We start from the raw sequence: 17245 nt of genomic DNA on the forward strand, positions 1-17245 counted from the left end.
AGTTTTAAGAATAGTATGATTCGCCAAGCTCTCTTTGGCCCTATTGACAAAATAATTTCAAGTGAAAATACAGAGCTATGGTTGTATTTGGGGTGTCTGTTTATGCAACAATAGTGCTAAGAGCCACTGAAAATGCAACTTTGAGAAAACGCTCCGACGCCAACTTTGTGTAGAGGGTGAAAATGAAACTTTTTGGAAAAACCTTCAGCTATTGTGCATGTGCACCACAACTGCAGTAAATAGTTCTTCTGCACATGTTCGATTAGATGGACAACAACAACAACAATCTCAGCTTCCAGAGAGTCGTGACTCCTCATCCATATTCTTGTGGGACTTTGTAGTTTTACAATTGACTGTCGCACGTGATAACAATCCAACTTTGTCTCAAAAGTGAGTTTGATAATGGGGAAATTATCTCTAAAACTGCAGCTCTTTAGGGGTGTTCCTAGTCTGGAATGTTCAGTGTCAAAAGTGGCCCAAAGAAGGAAAAAAGAGGAAATTGCAGAAGAGTGAAGGATAACTGATAAGCATGGACTGCACCAAACCAACGAAAGTAGGTGGTTTGACGTGTTATGCTTTCTTTAACAGTACAAATATGTATGTGTCACTAACCTGGAGAACCATACACCACCACCACGGCGTATTATGGGAAGAAAGCAAGTGATGTTCAGCTACAATCATCCCATGATTATAGCTTGCAGGAATGGTTTGAGTACCTGAGCAAATTACTTTGAGATGCCAACTGGTGATCTGCGATGATCCAGTGTACAATGGTTTCCTGCTAATATAACATTTTGTTGATCTACTGTATGTAAGTTGAACTGAAATCAATTGATCGGTCAGAGGATCACCTTTGGCTTTGGTGTGTGTGTGGAAAGGAAATATGCATCCCAATGATAGCTCACTGTATCCAACACAGGTTGAGTTGTTCTGCTGCTGTAAACAGGTCTCTTATCTAACAGTCGATTCTTTCAAAGCTGTTTTTTTTTGTATTATTGTTATCATAGTCATGCAGTACTTAAATCCCTTTTGTTCAGCCCACTTTCACTTCTTTCCATGCAGAATACTGGGCTCCCTGATCCTCTCCATCATTCTACCCACTGACATTATATAACATCAAATCAGATCATATCTAAAAAGGATCCGACTCAATACCTGTATTGTATGCTCAATTTCAATGACTTTATCAAAAAAATATATTCCACTCACGGCTGCCTCTTCTGCGGAATGAGCAATCGCTGAATTACCTTTATTTGGAATTGATTGGGTATTTTACAAGTTTTATTCATTTTAAGTACATTTTATTCAGCAAGATATGCTCTTGCCACTCTTTTTTTTTAAATCACATTTTTGCAGTCATCATGAAAAGTTCCACAAGCCTTTGACAACATTTCCTCCATCTTCCTTCACCGGCATTAAAGTACAGCAATTACAGTGACACGTCTCAAGTTTTTACTATTCTGTATGAACCATCTTTGCCGCCATGATTTACTCGGAGCACAGGGAAAGTCTCTTTCACGGATGAATACAAGTCTTCAAAATCCTGGTTCACTATGATGTCCTGGAAATGGAAAGATACAGCAGAGGAGAGTGACTGAATTTATTTGCCTCCTGTGAAAGGAAAATGGTTTGCTGAGGTGGAAGGTGAAGCTTACTGAAAAGTCCAATATTTCCATGGTTGAGTTTGAGTTGTCCCGCACGGACTGGAGGATCCCATAACAGCCAACACTCTGGATGGGGTTCCTACCGATCTACTCAGAGAATCAGAACTTTACTTCAGTACAAGTACAGACTTGAGTAAAAAAATACACTGGTAAATGTAGAAGTATTAACCCTCTACTTTACTGAAAGTAAGAAAGTGAAAGTTTTATTTAACTATCAAAAACAAACTAAATCTAACATTTTAGAATATAGATGTAATGACAAATGAAGTTACACTGAGGTGTAAAGGTAACATGTTATACAATCAGTTGTTTAATCAGTGCTGGTCTTTGTCCTCCGTGACAAACTATCATGTCACAAAGTTTCATGTTTTCCCAGTCAGTGCATTTATTTGATGCATTTTTTGGTTGACGTGATAAGAAATTAAGCTTTTATGTTGCAAAATTAAAATTATTTGTCATTTTGGCAAGTTACATCTTTTTATTTTCATTAAGATGCATATTCACTCTTTAAAGTCTGAAAGTGGCTAAAGAAATCCTTTTTGAGATTAAAATGTGTCATCTACATAGGATAAAAAAAGTTTGACATCATTAAACGAGTTGAAAGTGGAGATATGCATTTAGAGTAAAGTATAGCTATATACGAATGTTAATTACTTGATTATTTACCACCTTCTGTCAGAATAAATTGACAATGGCTCTTTAATACTTGGTTCCCAGTGGTTTCATCAGAATAGTTCAGCTTTGTGGAAAATACATTTCCAAAACCCTTCTGGCATTGTGAGAATATTGATGCAATTTTCACATCTGTGCATCCTCTATTAAAACTCCTGATTTTATTTCAAATGCACCCATTAACTTGCCACTATGTAATTTCTTGAAAAAACTGACAATTTGCTGTCCACGCAGGGGTCCTGGCTGGCCTGGTAGATTTCTCAGAGGCAGTGCGAAACAGCTTTCATAAAGTGGAAACTTGCTTATATTTCTCTGATGATTAAAGCAATAAAATGCCACATGGCAATTTACAAGCTCTGTGCAACTACTGGTAGACAGATTGTTAACCACTGGAGAAAGGCAGGGTTGTTCTGATGGCTTCCTGGTTTTCAGCAAGGATAAACAGTCATTCCTTCATAGTAACTGTATGTTTATTGTGCAGGCAAAAGGGTTGTCACTTTATCTTATGCTGAAAGACAACACATTTGCCTCCAATTTCTAAATTATTCTGTTATTCCTGAAGCACGTTCAGGATACATTTTAATGCTTATCATTCCTGTAGGATCAACCATAGTCTTCAAATATATCCAATGTGCTACTTTACTGCCGCAGTGGTGCTGGAGTTTAATCTAATTGAAAGTAAACACAAGATAATGGTAATTGGCATACAGCGTCCAATCACGTCATGTGACTGCATTCATCAGCTCATGTTGGTTCGTTGGCATGATGCTGATTTTCACTGCCAACAGGTAAATCCAACTCATAATCAACTTGGTGGGTGTTAATGAGGACGGTAAAGAGGTCCTGTGACTTTAGTCATGTTTTCAAGTGAAAAAGTTTGTTGTGTATTGGATGTCCATTTACACAACATCCGTGCTCATAGTTCCTGAAAAGGCAACTTTTTTTTAACTGACTCCTAAGGCATAACTTTTCAAAAACTCTCTGGCTCCATATAAACTGCACATGCACACCACATCAGTAAATCATGCAGGCCATTGAGAATTTAAGTGATTCGGTTGCTGTCAGATCTCTATGGGGCTTCATGATTACCTATGTATTTGAACAAGATGTGTTGGCTTGGGCACCCATGGCTCAATTGGAGGAATCTAAAATCCCTTGGGCAAAAAACTGGACTCTAATTGCTCTCAACAGTGTTCAAGAACCTTGTATGACAGACGTCGCTCCACCTGTGTAAGTATGTGCGATTAGTGACATTTACACATACTTACACGGTATTGGAGAGGTCTGCCATACGAGGTTCTTGAACTAATCATTTAAAGTGAATTGAGATTGAAACACACCAAATAGTCAATGTCCATTTACAATTCAACACTGGATCCTCAGGAACAAGAGCGGCAAACACGGTAATTTCTTCAGTTTGCATTCAGACCGATAAGTACTTGCTGCATTTACAAGAAAACATTTCTTTCACACAATGGTGCACACATTATCAATACCATATGATCAGGTTTTAACTCTCTATAGTGGCTTCTCCATAACTATATTTCACACAGCTGAGACAAACCCCCGAATATTCAGCTGATATTAAAACATAGTACAGTGATCCATTTATTTATCCCATTTTATCCACTGGTGCCTCCCCCCCACCCCCACCCCCATTGCTCATGGAGCTAGAACCAATCTTTTTTCAACAGCTTACATTCAGAGATTTGATTGTCTTGTTTGCTTTGAGGCCCATAGCGAGGCGGATGGCTCCTTCAGGGGGTATTCGGTTGTTACTGTGGCGAGAAACAAACACAGCAAACAAAAAAGTGTGTGTTGAAGTGTGAGGGAGGCAATCATAAAGTGCTATTTTTTTTTTGGTGTCTTACTAGAGTTAACATAGAGACAAGACGAAAATGAAATCACAAAAGGACACTCAAAATATTTAATATTGACGGATTAAAGTGGGACTTGACAGGAGCAGGAGTTCAGGAGTGCCCTAAACCATATAATTCAACAATAATGTCTTAGTTTGTTACTGGTAACTCTCAGATTTATCAAACAATAATTCAAACAAAGGGTGAAAGTCTTTACCTCTAATCTGATAGGCAGATAAGAAACCAAAGGCTCATACCTCACGTTCAACACCTCCAACACATTGTTATCTCTCAGAGCTTGCCCCAAGGCTGACGCTCCCTCTCTCGCCAAGCCATTAAAAGACAGGTCCAACTTCCTGAGGAAAACATTCCCCTAAAACACAGACAAGAAGATGCGGGGAGAATTTAAATGCAAGATAAATGTGAGAAACACAAGCAACAAAGGACTTGAATTAAGAGAGAGAAAGACAATATTCAATTAATAAGTAATAACACTCTGTGGACATGATTCACTCACACCTGCGTCTGGAGCACACTGATCAAGGCAACAGCTGAATTAATAAATGCCTTAACACTTCATGTGAACAAGAAGACTCCTCTCTATTTCAAAACAAACATTTATCCACATTAATGTTGCCCTGTTACTCTTTTTTCAGCGATGATGTTGGTTAACTCTTCCGTCTGAGGTGTTTGTGTTCTCTATCAAGCTTGATCCGACTGACATGGATCAACTGCCCATTTGCGCATGTCCCAATGGTCTACTTGGACAAAGTAAACGAAATAAATAGCCAGAGACGTATCAGGGATTTTGTGTCATTTAGTGCTGCAGATGGGTTAATTGCGTGAATATTTTTAATCTGATTAATCATGATTATGTATTAATCCGCATTAACGCATTCATTTGACAGCCTTTATAAAAATGAAACATAAAATGCAAATATAGACCCCCCCAGTACATTTTTATTCCTTTTTGTGTGGTGAAGAAAATCCTGCCATTGTATTTTTGACCAGGTTTAGGTTGTTTCTGTCATTTAGTTCTGTATCTGTATGCAAGCATATTTACTCTGGGAGTATACTGGGAGTTGTACAAAAGATTTGTAACTCCAAGGGAAGTTGTGCAAAATAAAAATCTGTCATATGACACGCTCGAATAAATAACAAAGTAAAAGTTGGAGATACAGTAATGAGCGATATGTGAGCTGTTAGTTTATGAAATTCATTTAACATATAAACATTTATATATGTACTATTTGGCAAAAACTTGTATCAGTGATTGTATTTTCCATTCGTGTCAGTATTCTTCCTCTGAGTGTCAGGTTCCACTCTTCACTCCAGCTGTAGCCATTTGAGAAAATGAAGGATTTGCAGTAAACAAAGTCTGAACAGTTCATATTAGGGACACCAACACCAGCTCCCTGCAGCTTTCCAACTAGTTCTCATTCTATCACAAATTGTTTAAAACATTTGGTTTTGTGCCAGACTGGAGGTAAACATCTTCACAGTGAAGGTGAAAAGTTCATGAGAATTCGTTATTTAATAACCCGTTAATGAGAACACACCGGGTCAAAACAAACCTGACTTCCACATTAATTGATTTAATATAACATGAGCAATTTTGCAGCTCTGCACGAGTCTTTATTTGATTAATATCAAGAGCTAATAAAAGTGTCCGTGTATAACCTTTCCCTGTGCACTCAAGATCTTCTTTTGTGTTGTCTGAGCTCAAAAATGAATGCAGTGTGCAAACATTAATTTCTAGGTGGATTACCCCAAGGCCATTGGCCAACATCACTGCTCCTCTGCCTCGAATGCAATTCCATGCCAGGCTTAGTGATCTCAGCCCCGTGTTCTCTGACAGAGAGTCTCCCAGGATTTGCCCTGAGGACAGATAAAAAACAAAACAAGAAACGTCAACAGCAAACTAAACACTTCGGTTAGTTAATTGGAAAATCATTAAACTTGTTGCTACTGCTTGGCTGAAGATATTGGAGAAAGAACAAAAAAAAATCAATCTCTGGCAGATTCTGCACAGTTGTCGTGATTGCATGTTTCATTACATCGTGTAAAAAGCACGGCTGAGTGAGAGCTGTCGCGAAACAGATACAGACAAAAAAAAATATACCCTTCATCGTGTCTCCAAGTTTCTTTCAAGCATGACAAAGTGTGGGGCACTCAGAGCTTCATAATCACAGGAGAAAAATCCACTTGAGACAATGTGCTTGGCTGAAAAAGCAGAAACAACATGGTATGGATGTCAGAGTGTTTGATTGGCGTAGCCTCTCTGGAGCAGCGACTACACCAAGGAGCGCTCTTGAAACACAAGAGAATGTCCTTTGATATTTTCAGCTATAGAGAATGCAGATTTGAATATGAGGAGAGGAATTGTACCAATAAGATGTGTCAGCTTCCCTCTTCTGGCTGACAGATTTACTCTCAATTACATATATCAGATGTCTGGTGTCCTGCAATGCCATTCTTCCACCGAGTGTCTGTCACATAGCTCACAATCATGGTAATTGAAAGAGGTTTTAATGAAGGCAAAATGATCTTGACCTTTGAATGCCACAGTCTGCTGCAGCCTGCTGACATACGACTGCTCGGAGACGAAACTCAGCCATAATCGCAAACACTTTATGAGCATGGCTCTTCTAAAAGTTTAATACTGGGACATATCAGTGCCTGCACACGAAGCAATTTTAGTCAATATGGACCCTTCATATTAATTGGTCAGGGTTTTTTTTATATTCAGTCATAATTTAATGACGGAGAAAGATGATCCTGGATTCACCGATAGTAAATGCTTCAAAAGGTAACTATTGCTGGTATGGAACAGTGTCTTTTATTAATGCTGACAGCCTGAAATGGCACAAGTCTGCCACATGCAAGAAGACATTTCAACATCCTTAAAATAAGGTAGTAACTTGTAATCTCAGATACTTTCAGGTAAACTCTTTGGCATGTAGTGTGAATCTATCCACGTGGGATGTTTCTCGCTCGACCCAAATTGATTGGATGAATTTTAGTCGAAGTTTCAAAGAAGCTGAGAAGTAATGAGAAACCAGTTCATCGGGGGTGGATTGGTTGTGGGAGTCAGGGAGGGAAAGTGACTGTGGTTCAGTGGTAGAGTGGGTGGTGCAATAACTGAAGGGTTGGCGGTTTGTATCCTGCTCTATCCAAGGAATTCCCATTGTGTCCTTGGGCAAGGCACTTTCCCCACATTGCCTTGTATGAATGGTGGTTGGAGTGGCTATAGGTGCAAAATGGCAGCCACGCCTCTGCTACAACGTAGCTTACCACCACCGGTGTGACTGGTGTGAATGAATAATGGTTTCTGATGTGCTTTGAGTCACCTCGAAAAAAAGCGCTATATAAAGTCAAGTCATTACAATTCATTATAATCCAGATGTGGCATCGAAGTGGTTTAAAGGATTGGCTTCGCCTCCGCATGCTTGGCATTCTGTCTGTACGGTACTGTGATCAGTATCAAAACATTGCCATCTGAAAGCAAAAATCCTTCCTTTCAAGGCTTCACATAGAGCATCTATGAAAGCAACAAAAAATGTTGCCACATTTTTTTGCAATGCACATAGAATGACCAGATCCTATAAATGTCAAAAGTGACAGAAGAAAATCACACGAGCCATCATACTAAGCTGACAGCTTCGCTACCTGTGAGCTCTCCCAGAGCATTGTAGCTGAGGTCGAGGTGCTGCAGCCGTGAGTTAGAGACCAGCGCGGCGCCAAGTTCTTCAGAACACCGGTCAGTGAAGCGGTTTCCCGACAGGTTGAGACACATGAGGGTGTTGTTCTCTTTCAGCATACCGGCCATGGCTCTGGCTCCATGATCACCAAGGTTGTTATCAGACAGGTTCACTTCTAGGTGTGAAAAACACATTTAAAAAAAAAAAATAAAAAATGTAAAAGACAACAGAGACTTGTGGAAAGTGTAAAAATGTGGTGGAAATAAGTGCAGAAGATAAGGGAGGTTGTATATGGCCATTATTCTCTAAAGAGTTATGGAAGCAGCTGGTCACATCATTTCCTTTCTTCATTTTCTCAGAAATTTTTTTGTCACAACGGTCACATACCATCACCTGTGTCACCTTGAATGTGAGCAGCCCATCGTGGCCTGTTTTTTGTTTTTTTAGCGGGTCCGCTGATACCCCACCACTGGCTCCACCACTTTGGTCCACACTGAGACAGCTCAACCGCTTTTGTTGAAACGATAATGATACAAACACTAATAGCCTCCTGAAGATTATTTATACCGACTTCATGGCTTTCATCTGGCAACAGCAGCGGGTTGACATTTGGGGCTATCGGTGAAATGTCTGGGAGGACTCACTGCCGGAAAAATCAATGATGAATTCGAATTAAATTCACAGAGTTTGAATCCAGCATCATGAGGTCGGTGTCAGAAGAGAAATATCTGGTGTGGATACACAGCCAGAACTTTTCACTACATTCGAAACCTCTATATTCTTCTCTATATTTAAGCATATCTTAAATGTTTTGGGAGTAATTCTTGGGTTTCAACCTGTAGTTGGTGTTGATGATCTGAAATGTTCTCCTCCTGGTGTAGCAGGAGTACAATTTACAATGAGGCTGCTATCAAATTACAAGCACTTTTTGCGTGAAGCTGAGTCACTGTTGCTAAACAAACGTAGTTTTCAAGAAGCTATGAATGTTTTACAGAATATTACAAATTACACAGATCATGTGTATCATAGCTTCGAGTGGTAAAATAAATAATATTAATAAACAAATACAAATGTGATTGACTACAGTAATATCCATAACAACTACAACAATTTGCAGTCTGGGTTGTCACATGTTTGAAGTAAGAGATGGTATAAAAATTATAAATGCAAAAGTTAAAAAAGATTTTTCTTCTTTAATCCTGCAACAACCAATAATGTAATACCTACCACTAATGTAATAATTTGAGCCATTTTGAAAATAAGAAAGCTTGTGTAAAATGTAATGTAAATGTGACAATGATATGTGGTCATATGTCTCTTTATGAAATGATTAAGATGAGAATGACATTCACAAGACTAATTTCTAAAAGTGAACTCTACGAAACCTGCAAAAAATGATTTTTATTTTGGAGAAATTTTGTTTTATTTATGTATTAATGCAATGTTATCAAAGATCATTATCAATAATGTCAAATAGCCTCCTACAATATTGGAAAGTTATTACAATATTGGCTTTATTACATGGGAAAAATTATTCCATTAGTGGCAGGTATTACATTATTGGCCATTATTACAGCGTTACACTATTACATTTTTGTCACACTGCAGAAAGTTGGCATAAAAGCCTTGAGACCCAGCATAAAACCAGGATATTCATCCAAGTCTTTGCTCTCTGTACCACAAACTATACACTCACTGGTCTTGACCACTTAAAAAAAAAACTTGCCCACTGTTTGTTGTGTCATGAATTCTAGTAAAGTGGTTCTACCTCTTAAACTTCTCTTATGAGTTCATTAATCTGAAATCAAAGAAATATATGTTGTATGAGTTAACGTTTGTTTACTTTGCTCAAACTGGCTGACGTATGAAACAAAGCTGAATTGTGGAGAGTGACAAAGGGTGATGGAAATTATTCTGGCAACGAGGAACATATGTGACTTACAAGAGTCACTCCACACAGATGCTACCCCACATGACTGAACTGCATCCATGACTTCTGCAATATGACACTCAGCAGTCATGAAAACAGGTACCCCAGATGTTAAACCATGTGCTGTTAATATAATTGGGGCGAGAAAGCCACATGAGTGGGAGTTGGTGCATTAGTTGGAGGAAGGAGGAAAACAAAGGAGAAAGTGTGCTGTACTAAAAAACAAAAGAACAAACACACACATACACACACACACACACACCTGTAATGTAACAATTTTCCTTTAACATCTTGGCTATGGCAGCTCCGCCCATTCCTTCCATCCAATTATCTCTCAGGTTCAGCCGCAGGATCGAGGTGTTGGTTACCAGGGGAACTGCCAGTGCTTTGGTGCCCTTCAAACACACAATCAACCCCCCCGCCATCAGCACCACCACCCTCTGAGTGAAATTCTTCTGTTTTTATCATGGCAGTGTTTTCTTATTTTACTCCAGTCAAAAGAGTAGATGCACTGATGCAGGTGGGCAGAGAGAAAGATGGACAGGGAGAGAGGGAGCGAGGGAGGGAGGAATGGAGGGGAATATTAAACCTGTGTAATACAAATGAAGCAGACAGGAGCCGTGTGGAGGCGTGGGTCACAAATGAAGCTTGCAGTACATGGAAATTATAGTTTCTCGCATGGCTAATGAGAAAGTTGAGTGCATGAAGCCTTATGTTAGCTTGATCTTTTAAAATAGCGGGGAAGCGGAGCGCAGAAACAGCCCCGTCAGGTGAGAGTAATGCATGTGGAGTTTCCTAGGTCTCTGCCACCGGTCATATGAGTTATTTTACTTCCACTCTCTGTGACTGACAGGTGAAGACTTGTTCAAAACTCAATTTAATCTGACTGAATGATGTTTCTGAAGCAGACGCTTCAAGAAAAGCACTTGTAAAAGGACATGTTTGTTATTTTCAACTTTCATTTTTGCAGCATGGTGAACCAGTGGCTGGTTGTAAGAATGTCAAACTGTGCTGGTAAAAAGCTCTATCCTGTATCTTACATCGCTAATCAACTCAGTCAGGGGATGTAGAACCACAGAGGCATTGCATTCATTTAACATTTAAAAAGGGATCAAATAATTGATTGCTGCATTGGGTTTGTTAGATCTCATATGCAGTTCGAGTGTGTGTGTTTTCAATAATTTTTCAATGTACAGCTAAAAATAAACAATTGATTACATTGCACATTGTAAGAACAAACAGTGCACATGTGATCTAAAGCATTTACTATAGCCAAGGTGTGCATGCGCAGTAGCAGCATATCAGAAAAGTTGCATTTTTCTCTGTCTACATGATGATGAAGAATTTTCAAGAAGTTGAGATCTCCTCTGTTTCCATGCAAACGGAGTTGAATCAAATTGGAAAAGTTCCACTTTGGGATCTTTGGTTGATCAACCCGGGGATATTTTTACTATGCTATATTCACACTACTAAATTTGTTCTCCACCCATTTCAAGAAAGCAAAAATCATGCTCATGAAAAGCTTCCCCATGACCTCAGCATTATACAGTGGCCCGTCTGGTGCTCTCTGGTGCCAACCTGTGGAGGATTTCCAACAATTTAGCAACCATTGCTGTGAATTAATGATTAGCATTCGCGACTGCTAATTGATAGAAGTTTTTTTTTGTTCCATCCTGCAGTGTAGGGGGTCAAAGGTCACGTCAGCGCCTGTGATAAGAAGTTACAAGCTTAAATTTGGAGTCATATTTACAATTTACTTCTCTGAGTCAGCATAAGTAACTCATGCCACCCATTTTATAACCTCCATCCCAGCATTTGGATGATTAAATAACTCAGTATAGATTTAATGTGTCTCGTAATGCTATATTTGGGAAGTCATCTCCGGAAGCGTATGTTTGATTTGACGTGTGTAGGTGTGTAATCTGAATTAAATGCTGGCTCAAGAAAGCACAATACTGGCACTGTGTCTTCTGCGCAGTGAGATCTCCTAATTTTTTTGTATGGATTAAAAAGTGAAAAGCATGAACTGTCATGTTGCATCGTAACAAGAACATGTGCCCAGGAGTAAATTCAATTTTAGATTTGCATAATAAGATCCTTCTGAGTTGAAATCAAAGCCAGCAGCCTTCCTTCCCCTCAAAGAGCTGAAGGACTCTCCACATGAATGTGTACTAGTAGGATCTATATAACAGGCTACACTTGTGTAATTTAACATGTAAACCGAAAGTCAAAGATATGTAAACACACGCTCCTTTCTCGGGGAAAAGGGCTGAAAAAACTCTTGATGCAGCTGTAACCGTGCTCTCTCATGATCGGTGCAGTCGCCCTGCAGGAAAATGTGACTTTGAATTAATGAGTCATTCGGTGAGCAAAAGGTCTGAGCTGATCTAAAATAGCATTACAGTACAATCCCATTGAACTTGTTTGGCTTTTGTTCTGACTCACATGGTCCTTTTTTAATCACGTGGGGCATGCGAACGTGTTTCTGTGATGACGTTCGAACATTTGTAGCATCCTTCTGGAAGAAACCAATCTAACGAGTGCAGGACAGTGATTAGAGCCTCTGATGTATGTTGAATATGAGAAAGCAAATATTTCTTGGAAGTTATAAACACAGTGTGACTGTTATTGGTGTCAAATTTTCCTTCTCAGACCTTTTAAACTAACAGTGACTGTTTCACCATGTGCGGGCAACAGTCAAAACAACATTATTTATAACCTTACATGTAAATCCACCTCTCCTGTTTTAGCTCTATATTTGGTCTCTACCAACTTTTTAGAAATATCCACCATCTCACTGACATCGGTTTTGGGACATAGGTTTTAGAGCTGACGTCATGAAAAGTTGGTTCTTGATCGCTGCAAGTGATCCAGGGGAAAGCCAGGGAAAGAACAGACTGTTGTCAAACTGACTCAACATTGCCACCTAATGTACAACAACGGTATGACTTGAACGCTATTTTGTGCTCTTTTAATGACTACTTCCTCTATTCAGGGAGGTATCAGATCGGTTATCGTGGTCGCCAGTTCATCAGCTCCTTAGCCATGTATGATAAGCAGAATATGATTGAGTGATGTCCAAAAATAAACATGGCCTCCCTTGCACTTTGCAATTACAGTATATACAACTGACAGTCTGGATAATAAATGATAAAGTTAAAATTGTTGATTTTAAATTTAGACAACCACTATTCTATCTTTGGAATGAGCCTTTTGTCCACAGCCTTCAGCAGTATGTTTTAATTTAGTTCAAATATTCTTCCTATAACTCCCTGCAGTTTTTGATAATAATCATATCTGTGTTCAAGGTTCACAGAAGCATAGTGATTTTTTTTAACATTATCTCTTGTATTCAGAGATTTTTCACAGTTATTGAATCATCTACAGTAACAATGTTATCTCGATGACGAAATTCCAAACCATGCAGTAATTTTCCAATACCTCCTGGTTTTTAAACTCTACCACTTGTAACAAGCTAGATTGTGAAATTATAATCTCGTCTCATCTGACCAAAGGACACTTTTCAGCCTCTGCAGTCCAGAGAGGATCCACACTTTGTTTCCATGAAACTAATAAACTCTTCGCCACGACATTATATTTGCTGTGCGCATATTGCACAATCAAAACTCAAGCTGAATCGCAGCCCATGATAGATGTGAGTTGGTGTGATTGCACAACACAAAATGTCAAAAGCGTGAGCTAATCCATTCATGAAAAAAAATATAACTACTTGCAAAATATGACTGGAGCCTTTGCATGTAAGTTAATAGTTACCAGGGAAAGCAGCAGCTGCAATTAAAGTCGTTAATCTAACCTGTAGATTTTGTTAAGTGGTTTTTGTTTTTTTTATTACTTTACGTATTATTTATTTATTAATAGTGCAGGAACGAGGCTCGATTTGTAGAGATTTTATTGGAGGAGGAGGACCATGAATACATGCAGTTTTCAGGCCTCCCTTGTTTCGGTAAAACATCTGTTAATCTGATAATCATCAAATGGTTGGCGATATATATATATATATATATATATATATATATATATATATATATATATATATATATATATATATATATATATATAAAATGATCATACCTGAGGCCCAAGGCCACGGTGCATCAAATCCAGCTCGCTGCATTGCATATGCTGCAGGAAGTGAGAAACGGGCACCACCTGTAGCATTTCACATGCCTTTCTATAGCGCGTCTGCCCCATCAGACCGTACGGCTCCTCCTCACCTGCAACATAAAGACACAAGGCAGTACCTGCCAGTATTATTCGTCGTCAATGTGGCCTTGGACAAAAGACAAGACGAGGCTCTTTCTCCCGGAGGAGGACCTTTCTGGAGTGTGATATTGAAAACTCCCCGGTGTATGGTTTTGGCCCTGTCAGAAGAGCTCATTCATACCAGATGGTTTTCACTTGTGGTGAAAAGAAAAGGCCGACACAAAAGGCTGAGATGAAATCATTAACATGCAGAGCAGGACCGCACATGTGTGGGCGGCAGCATGTAGGAGTTTCTCTGTCATTATTATTATCATGATTATTGAAATCGTTTAGACAGTGAGAAAGCAGAGAGGCATGAGGGGGTAATAGATCAACAGATGGAGTGAAGGGAGGCAGAGGGGGGAGCATCACCGCTCCCCTGCAGGCTCTGATCACCATCAAACTACAACTGGCGCCTGTAAGGTGATCTTGATTTATCTCAAAACATATAACTGATGTTATTAAGAAAGAACATCACACCCAACTAACCTCTCAGCTCCAAGTCTGTGTCATAGTCCTCATCGGAGGTCTCGCGCTCTGCTCCAGCCGCCGCTTCTCCTCCGTCCGCCGCTTCTCCTCCGTCCGCCACGTCTCCTTCACGATCTGAGCGTTGATCTTCTGGCTCATGCACATCCACGCCGTTCTGGCTCCATCTTTGCTGGAAATGGATTGAGAGACATTGTGACTCGTCAAAACTGGCTAGCAGAGAGGAAATCAGATGGATTTGTTGCCAGGAGAATCAAATCTGAATCCCACACTTTAGACTCATGAGTCAGTGTTGACTTTTCAGTCACATATTGTTGTTTTCTTTGGAAACAGCTTTCTTTTATTAAAATCATTTCATTACGGCAGACTGACATGACATGTGTTGGTCAGTCAAACCATACATGATTAGTGTTTTTTGATTTAGAGATATTTTTTTTGTTTATTTTGCATGATAGCAATTTTTGATTAGAAAAGTTTGAGAAAAATGGCTTTTTGCTAAAAAAAAAAAAAAAAAAAAACCCTGAACAATGTGGAAATTTAATAATAAACATGCATTGTAATTGATTACAAATTTGTAATTTAAGCATGTTTAAGAAACATTGTTCAATAGATAACTGCAATTCAATTCAGTAACTGGATTGAGTATGAAAAGAACATTTTAGAGGGAGATTGTAAAGGTATGGAGAGATTCACAACTTTGAATGTCATTTCTTAAAGAAAACAACTCTTCAACTCTTCTCATTTCTCTTCTAAGATCAGGTGTTATCCCCTTGAAAGAATGACCAGAATGTTCACCTCACCTCAGCTGAATATGAGTTAAAATAGACTCAAATCCAAGTAAAACTCAACTCAGGAAAAGCAGCTACAGACAATAGGGTGTATTAATTATATGAAGCTTGGTTGAATTAAAAGTAAACAACAATCAGGCAAAGTAGCAATATTTGGTTAAATGCAGGATTCTCTTTTTTCCACAATTTTATTGTGTACTGTTACACTAAAATTTATGTTATTTCAATTACAGTCTATTATGTCCTAAAAATGTGTGTTTTAGTTATATCATGAAGATTTTCACCTTTGTCTTGTTTCCATTTATATAATTCATATTTGGAAAAGGCATCCCCCATATCCCTGAATTTGTTTTGCCACTACTGTGCCCACCCTGAAGCTCTTTGGCACATGCTTTGGAAACCACTGTCTAAAGGGTTTGAATAATCTGTGTTCTGCTGTGTGTTTGGGCATGTTACATTGATACTCCCAGTGTGCTTGTCTATTAGATTCATGCTGGTACACAGGTCAAGAGAGCAATCCATAAAAAGCAAACAGCTGGTCTTTAGCATGTACTCTCGCGCCTTTATTTCCTCGCCTCCGGGGAGGAAAGTGCCCCAGACGTGCCACTTCTGATTAACTATTCTACTGCTGCAGGTGCATAGCAGCGCTCAGACTGCTCTCCTATGTCTGCTTTCATATAGAGTTCATTTATTCTACTTGGTCGTTCACAGTTCCCTCGCTACAGTCTGCAGACTTGGCCCAGAGGTCATCTTCCTTCCTACCTCGTCCAGCTGCAGCTCGGCTCTCTCTGTGTCGGCCTCATCGTCTTCCACCACAGACGGCAGCAGCACCTCCTTGGCCAGCTTCTTCCCATGAACCATGCTCTACAGAATAATACAATTTGCAGCCTGTATGCAGACACCACTGCCTCTTTTCTTCTGTTGCTTGTGCAAGTGCACGTATGCATTCATGCAACCTAACCTGCTCAAAGGGAGGGACAAGCTCCAGTGTGCTTATTTAGAAAGTCATCTAAGCTTAACTTAAGGTGCCAATCAAAGTCCTGGCTTAAAGTTTGGACGGTTTTTATTGACAGGTTGCCATGGCGCCAAGTGCCAACTGTTTGAGCCATGACAACCAGCAAGGAGCAGAGAGGAGGAGGAAGTAAATGGTTTGTTTGTATTGAAGGGAAAACTATTCACAAACACTAGCGTGACCTTCAAGCGAAAGCACCAACCTCAGACAACCTCCACCGTCTGTCTAAACCTTCACCCCTTCCACAAACTGGAAATAAACCAAGCAAGTGCGTGCTGTTGACATGTTCTGTAAATGTTTCTCTTTATTTGTGAGTGAATGCAAAATCCTTGCAAGTCGATGCATTAGAATGGAAAAGCCTCGGCCACGTACACAACAGAGGTCATCACAGTGGAGGCTGATTGGATCAGAGTTGGTAGCAGCGGCAGCAATATGCAAACAGAAAGATTTTTTTTTTAAAAAGAAAGAAAAAACTTCTGGAGAATGACCATGCCCTGTAAGGCTCTGTGAGAGGAGCCGCACTGTAAAGAAAACGTATGGGATTCATGCTCCACTGCACTTTCACAACATTGTTCGACTGTACTTTTTAGTCATAACACACCTTTATTTACAATAATTTATAATAATGAAAAGAAAATGTTTCAATAACAAGTTTCTTCTTTTCCTTTTTCTGATAATTTTGCCAAAAAATGTCAGTATGAATTAATTTGTACTGAACATATGCTCTCCTTTTACATAGTTTTTGCAATAATTGAACATATGGAGCTCTAAATTGCATAGTTTTTTCAAATAATTAGCTTGTTTCTGATTAGAAACTGTCACACATCATTTGAAACATGATCCAATTATGTCAGGTAGTATTAAGACATC

At 39.2% G+C, this 17245-nt stretch overlaps 1 protein-coding gene across 1 annotated transcript; it reads right to left on the reverse strand.

The window, feature by feature from the left end:
- Positions 1–1444: 1444 nt before the first annotated feature.
- lrrc74b (leucine rich repeat containing 74B) lies at positions 1445–16224 on the reverse strand (the record flags this gene model as incomplete). Its single annotated transcript, XM_080499955.1, has 10 exons — positions 1445–1561; positions 1656–1751; positions 4036–4114; positions 4453–4568; positions 5964–6073; positions 7865–8071; positions 10089–10221; positions 13919–14061; positions 14579–14747; positions 16126–16224. 10 exons carry the CDS (start codon positions 16222–16224, stop codon positions 1445–1447), a joined length of 1269 nt encoding a protein of 422 aa, XP_080356081.1.
- Positions 16225–17245: the final 1021 nt, after the last annotated feature.

Source organism: Blennius ocellaris (assembly GCF_963422515.1).
Source record: "Blennius ocellaris genome assembly, chromosome: 7".
Classification (NCBI taxonomy): Eukaryota; Metazoa; Chordata; class Actinopteri; order Blenniiformes; family Blenniidae; genus Blennius; species Blennius ocellaris.